At 69.0% G+C, this 6,966-nt stretch overlaps 1 protein-coding gene across 1 annotated transcript in view; it reads left to right on the top strand.

The window, feature by feature from the left end:
- PTPRN2 (protein tyrosine phosphatase receptor type N2) overlaps window positions 1-6,966 on the top strand; it is a 332,127-nt gene continuing 325,161 nt past the window's right edge. Inside the window, exon 1 of the mRNA XM_084896450.1 lies at window positions 1-132. Within this exon, the coding sequence (XP_084752576.1) occupies window positions 33-132 (100 nt within the window). The 5' untranslated portion in view covers window positions 1-32. The remainder of the gene's footprint in view (window positions 133-6,966) is intronic.

Raw genomic sequence — 6,966 nt, 5'->3', positions numbered from 1 at the left:
GGGGAGAGGCCGCCATGGACTGAGCCGCCAGCATGGGGCCGCCGCTCGCGCTGCCGCTGCTGCTGCTGCTGCTGCCGCCGCTCCCGCCCGCCGCGCCCGCGCCCCTCGCCCGGCCGCTCGCGGGGCTCCGGGGTGAGTGGGGCGGGGAGCGTGCCCGAGGCGGAGGGGCGGGGGTCTGCCGGGGCGGGGTAGGGGCGCCTGGGAGGAGGCTGGGGCCTCGGGCCGGAGGGGCGGCTGGGGTCGCGACCCAGCGTTGTCGCCCCCGCGGCGGCCGTCGCCCCTCCGTCCGAGTCGCCCCTGTGCACTGCCCTTGCTGGTGGCGTGGGTGGGCCCCGCGTGTTCGTGCCGCGTGCGCGGGGGGGGGGGAGCACGAGTGTGGGTCCCGCCTGGCAGGCGGCTTCTGCGTGACAGCCCGGGGGCAGGGCGCCCCATCAGCCCGGGGGGGGCCAGGGCGCCCCATCAGCCCGGGGGGGGGCAGGGCGCCCCATCAGCCCGGGGGGTTCAGGGCGCCCCATCAGCGGGGGAGGCAGGGCGCCCCATCAGCCCGGGGGGGGGCAGGGCGCCCCATCAGCCCGGGGGGGGGCAGGGCGCCCCATCAGCCCGGGGGGGGGGCAGGGCGCCTCATCAGCCGGGGGGGCAGGTCGCGGACCTCGGGAGGAGCTGGACGGTCCAGCAGAGGCGGGGGTCCCGGCCCCGCTGGGGGCGCTGGGGGCGGAGGGCCGCGCACCTGCCTGGGGCCTGCCCGCTGGCCTCGCCCTGAGCTCGCCGAGCTCCCCTCCCGCCGCCCCGTGAGCTCTGCCCCTGGCCGGCGGCCACCCTCCACGTCCGCAGGTCCGGCCCTGCCGCCCGGCTCCGGCGGCTCCGGCTCCGGCTGCGGCGGCGGCGGCGGCGGCGGCGGGGCGGGAGGCTGGGCTGCCCTCCTTCCGGCAGCTGCAGGCCCAGCGTCTGCGGAGTCAGAGGAGGGGCCCGGGTCCTGCCAACCAGGCCGGCGCCTTCCTCTCCACCCCGTGCCCAGGCAAGGCTAGGGCCGGCACCCGGAGAGCGCTGCCGGCCCATCGCTGCGGGTGGAGGCACCCTCCTCCTGCCCCCAGGGGCTGCCCTCTGCTCAGAGCCCACACCCTCCAGGGCACCGGGGGAGCACCCGCTGCCCTCTCCTCCCCTCCCCCCTCTTCCCCCATTCCCTCTCCTCCTCTCCCTCCCTTCTCCCCTCCCTCCCCATCCTCCTCCCCTCCCCCCTCTTGCACCTCCTCCCCCCTCTCCCCCTCTCCCTTCCCCTTTCCCTTCCTCTTCCTCCCCTCTCCCTCCCTTCTCCCCTCCCTCCCCATCTCCCCATCCCCCTCTCTCTCCTCTTCCCTCTGCTTCTCCCCTCCTCATCTCCCCCTCCCCTCCCCTCTCCCCCTCCTCCCTTCTCCTCTCCCTTCTCCTCCCCCCTCTCCCCTCCCTCTCTTTCCTCTCCCTCTCCCTCTCTCTGCCATCTGGATCTTGTTTGATCACTGTCACACCCTCGTTATTCAAATAACAGCGCAAATGAGAGCTGCACCTTAGACCTGCCCAAGCCCAGGCCACGGCACCAGGGCAGCAGGCCAGGCCCGGTGCCTGCTGCCCTGCGCCGTGGCCTGGGCTTGGGGAAGGAGGTGCTTTGGGGCACTCTCATGGGCACCTCCTGTGCTGTCAGCCAGGGAGGAGCGCGGGACACGGTTTCCGGTGGCTCCTCTGCTAAGTCGCTCTTCTCCGGTGACCTGCGTGTGTGGCCATGGACAGTGGGCAGCCGCCCACGAGCCCAGGAGACCCATCCGCCTTCTTCAAGGCCCTTCCTGTCCTCACTTTAGCTTCCAGCCGGCACCGGGCGCCCGTGCCTCCCTGCAGCAAACGGTGCACCTTCCCGGTGACACCGGGGCGGAGCGGGCGGGACTGGCCAGCGGGAGCCGAGCAACGTGCAGCCCGGCCAGGCCCGACCCAGCTGTCCGCTCTCTCTGGCCGCCCGGTCCCTGCCCGCCTCTCCCGCGGCCGCATGACTTCCTGTGTCTGGTGCCCGCACTTCCCCGTGAATCTGCCGGCCCAGCCTTTGTCTCCACCGCTTCCCCAGCGAGAGGCCTTCCCCTGGGGTCCGCGCCAGCTCGGCCACGCCGGCACCCGCCGTGGGCGCTGCTCTTGTCCGTCCTCCGGCCTGGCGCTCCGCGTGCCTTTCCTTACCGCAAGCCCACGCAGGCGGGAGAGGAGCCGAGTGCTGCCTGTGAGCGCGCCGCGTGATGCTTATTTTTACAGCGAAGCTCCCTGCCTCCTGCCACAGAAGCACAAACCAGCTTTGCTTCTTGGGCTCCAGAGCCCTGGACCTTCGGGCGGCGGTGAGGGTGAGCACCGGGCCTGGCCTGCTGCCCTGCGCCGTGGCCTGGGCTTGGGAAGGAGGTGCTTTGGGGCGCTCTCATGGCGCCTCCTGTGCTGTCAGCCAGGGAGGAGCGCGGGACTCGGTTTCCGGTGGCTCCTCTGCTGAGTCGCTCTTCTCCTGCCCGCCCGGCACCGCGCCCTCATGGAAAGCGGGGACTGCGTTCCTCCGTGGGCGCTGGCCCCTCGCTGGCACGTGCCCGGGCTCCTGCTCACGGAGCCGGGCCTGTTGGAGGCAGCAGTGCCGGTGACGGGGGCGGGGGCTGGCGACACCCCGGGCGTGTGGACTCTAGGGCGCCATCCGCGGCTCCTGTGGGAGTGGTTTTGTGTGCTGTTAAGTGCAGGATCACCTAGTTTGTGAGTGCTGTTACTCCTGGTTTTGTCTGGAGTTTTGAGAGCTGGGCATGGGGAGAGGCAGTGGGAGAGATGGCCCATGTGGCTCAGTGCTTAGAGCACCAGTAGGTCTTGGGGCATGTACCTGGGTTGCAAGTTTGACCCCCAACTCTGATTGGGCACGTGCAGGAGGCAACCAATCAGTGACTCTCTCTCTCACATTGATGTTTATCTCCCTCCCTCCTTCTCTCTCTCTCAAAAAAAAGGGAAAACATCCTGGGTGAGGATCTAAAAAAAAGTTTTCTATTAACATGAGCTCTCAGAGTTGAAACCCTTATGGAAAGGTGTTTGTAACCAAATGCGCCTTCGCCGCCGGTGTTACGGAGCGGAGGCGTGGGGAGTCCGGCTCCGGGGTGGGCAGCGGCTGGGCCATCCCGGTGGGCGTGGCCCGGGGGCTGGGAGAGGAGCCTCCTGCTACGCCTCCAGCAGCAGCGGCCCAGGCAGCCCGCGCCCTCGGCACCTGCCAGCTGCTGCCCCCGGCGACGCTGACCTTTGGGCTGACGCCCAGCCGGACGCGCCTTACTGAAGGGAGAGCCAGCCCTCTGGGCGGCGGCTTTGACGAGCCCCGCTCTCCTCCCCCTGGGAGGCCGAGCAGGAGCCCCGGCCCGGCTGCCCGGGGTGCGAGTCCCCCCTCAGGCCTCTCCCCGCGGCGCCTCCCGGAGGGGGTCCCGCCTGCGGCCGGCTCCCGTCCCAGAGGCATGCCGGAGGACACGGTCACACAGGACGCTCCGTGCCTGCTGGTCTGCGTCGGTGTGGCGGGCTCCGGCCCCGTCTGGCAGTGACGGGGGGCTGAGTGCCGGTGTGCAGCTCCGCCCCGGCGTCACCCTCCTGCCTGGAGGCGGGAGAGGGTGTTGGACCCACTATCTGTCCCCCTGATGGAACGGCCCCTGGTTCGGAGCACGCGGGGAGCTCCCTGCCCGCAGTGGGGCCTGGGGCGGGGGCGGACACCGGGCGGACGGGGCGAAAGGCCTGGCAGAGCAGCGGGAATGTCACTCAGTGAAGTGACTGGTGCATGGACCCGGTGACAGGAGCTGGGAGGCCGGGCACCACACAGGTCCTGGGCCTCGGCCTCTTCCCAGGAAGGAGACTGCGCCTGGGCCCGGGGCTTCCGGCTTCCGGCGCTTTGTCCTGGGCGCCGGCTGTGCCTCTGGAGGAAGGCTGCCTCCTGCGGTGCGGGAAGCGGGGTGCTGGGCCTCCGGCAGACCTGTCTCCCCCTCCCCCGCCCCCCAGCCCTCTAAGGGCCTCTTTCTGTTTTGCTTTGTTTATTCCTTCGTTTTGTTTTAGACGTGGTACTCGTCTTTCTCGGTCTGATGAGTCCACGGGGCGTGCATCCTCAGCCCCGCACGCCGAGCACTGTCCTGGCCTCGGGCACCTCCTGTGGCCGCGCCCACGGGCAGGGCAGCGGGCAGTGCCTCTGGCAGCGGTGTTGTTTTCTCAGGAAATTCCCCAGAGGGCTATGGGCTGGGTGGCAGTGGCAGCCCCTTTTCCCTGTGTGAGGACGCCCGTCCCGCTGCCAGGCTGCGCCCCCGTCCTCGCTGGTCCTCGCTCTTCGTGGGAGCTGACAGGCCGCTCTGCCCGGGGAGGTGGCACTGTGTTGTCTTGATTTGCCTCTCAGCTGGCAGTGATTGGAGCATCTTCTCCCGTCCCTCCGGTGGCACTTCCTCCTCCGTGTGCTGTCCCACGGCCAGCCCCACTGCCTCCGCCGGCTGGCCTCGCGGTGCCTGTGTTAAATTGGGTTGTTGGTTTTGGTGTTCAGTTTCATGAATTCCTTAACTGTTTTGGTTGTTAGCCCTTACTGAGTGCTCATCCACAGGCCTCCTGCTCAGCCTCCTTCTCATCCTGCTGCTGGCTTCCTTTGCTGCGTAAAAGCTTTTTAGTCTGAAGGCGCAGGCTGGTCACCGCAGAAAGCCCGCTTCGGAGCTGGGCAGAGCCAGTAGGAGTGGCTTGGTTGGTTGAGAGTCGCTCTCTGCACGGAAAAGCTAGGGTTCCGTCCCCGTCGAGGCACGTGCTTGGGCTGCAGGTTTGATATCCAGTTGGGGCACATACAGAAGGCAACTGATCAGTGTTTCCTCTCTCTCCCCCCTTCCCCCTCCTCTGTCTCTCCCCCTTCCCCCTCCTCTCTCTTTTTCTTCCTTCCTCCCTTCCCCTCCCTTCCCCTCCCTCTCTCTCTCTCTCTCTCTCTCTCTCTCTCTCTCTCTCTCTCTCTATCTTTCTTTCTCTCTCCCCTCTCCCCCTTCCCCTTCCCTTCTCTTTCTCTCTCCCCCCCACCCCCCAGCCTGTATTTGGGTGCAGGAGGTTGCTGTCAGAAGGAAATTGTGAGTCAGGGCAAAGAGGCCGAGGATGGCTCATTGCAGCGGCTCCTCATTCTTCTGCGAGGCGTGCTGGAGGGTGAGGGCAGGGAGCTGTCTCTCCCATGACGTGGCCATTCCGTCACCACGTGGCTCCGAAAGACAACATTGCCTTCAGAGGCATGCCCTGCACACAGCACACGGCACACAGCACAGCACACAGCACACTGCACACAGCAAGCACATAGCACACAGCACACAGCAAGCACATAGCACACAGCACACAGCAAGCACATAGCACACAGCACACAGCAAGCACATAGCACACAGCACATAGCAAGCACATAGCACACAGCACACTGCACACAGCAAGCACACAGCAAGCACATAGCACATAGCACACAGCACAGCACACTGCACACAGCAAGCACACAGTACACAGCACACGGCACCGTGTGCGGTCCCCGCCCGGGCTGTGCTGGCCCGCAGACATGAGCAGCTGCTGGGGCCTCTTCTCTGCCAACCAGGCAGAGGCCTGGCCCGGACACAGGCAGGAGCAGCGTGCCACCTGCGGGGGAGCTGGCCGGCCGGTCTGCGTGGCTCGCTTCGCTGGCCAGCGCCAAGCAGAGGGCCGTGGGGAAGGGCAGGTGTTTGTCCTTTGCCAGCTGCCTCTGCTCTCACGGTCATCAAAGCATTTCAGTTTCCACACCCCTGGCCAGGGAGCAAAACTTCTGCTCAGGACAGGGGTGAACCTGCTGTGTGCCAGGCCTGCACCAGCACTGGGCATGCAAACATGAACAGGACCACGCCCCTGCCCTCTAGTTCCCTCCCTGCCCCTGGTGGAACCTTCCCTGCCTCCCAGGACCCTCCCTGCCTCCCAGGACCCTCCCTGCCTCCCAGGACCCTCCCTGCCTCCCAGAACCCTCCCTGCCTCCCAGGACCCTCCCTGCCTCCCAGGACCCTCCCTGCCTCTCAGAACCCTCCCTGCCTCCCAGAACCTTCCCTGCCTCCCAGAACCTTCCCTGCCTTCTAGAACCCTCCTGCTTCCCAGAACCCTCCCACCCAGGGCCCCCCATCCCTCTGCGCCCCTCCAGGGCTCTGCGTCTCTGATGGAGCAGGACGGGTGTGGGGTGATGGGTGCTTGCGGGGCGCACTGAGAAGCTGGGGAGAGGCAGAGGGAGGGACAGGCGGCCTCGGAGGAGAAGACCAGGAGGCTGCTCTCCGCTCTCCGCAGTGGCCGCCGCGGCCTTCCCGCCTCCGGGCCGCGCACCGGGGGACCGGGTTGGCTCGGGCCGCGCGGGGGGTGGACCGCGTGTGGCGCGCTCTGCCGCGCCGCCAGGGAGCTCCTGGGGGACCTGCCCGCGGGGATGGGCGTGTGGCCTCACGCAGAGGGCGCAGGGCCTGTGCCCACGGCCTTGAAGGACTCCTTCGTCCCTCCCTCCCTCCGTCACCGCCGCCCGCCCCGCCCTGCGCCTCCCCCTCCGCCAGGAGCACCTTCCCGGGAACGCTAACGCCGCTTCCATTCGGCCGGAGCAGCTCCTGGCCGCGCATGTCTGCACCGGCACCTGCGCCCCACAGCGGGGCGGGGGGCATGGCTTCACCCCAGGTCCTGGGGGGCCCGGAGCTCCGCCCCCGGATCCCCGCCCCGGAGCCCCGCCCCCGGAGCCCCGCCCCGGAGCCCCGCCCCGGAGCCCCGCCCCCGGAGCCCCGCCCCGGAGCCCCGCCCCGGAGCCCCGCCCCGGAGCCTCGCCCCCGGAGCCCCGCCCCGGAGCCCCGCCCCGGAGCCCCGCCCCGGAGCCCCGCCCCGGAGCCCCGCCCGCTCCTGGCCACAGGCCGCCTCCCAGAGGACGCCCGCGGTGACCCGCGGGACAGGACGTGGCGGTGGAGTTGCGGCTTTGGGGGC

This window comes from Pipistrellus hanaki, assembly GCF_964339955.1.
Source record: "Pipistrellus hanaki genome assembly, chromosome: 10".
NCBI classification, from domain to species: domain Eukaryota; kingdom Metazoa; phylum Chordata; class Mammalia; order Chiroptera; family Vespertilionidae; genus Pipistrellus; species Pipistrellus hanaki.
Note: the sequence above shows the minus strand (reverse complement) of the source record. Positions and strands in the feature narration are given on the sequence as shown.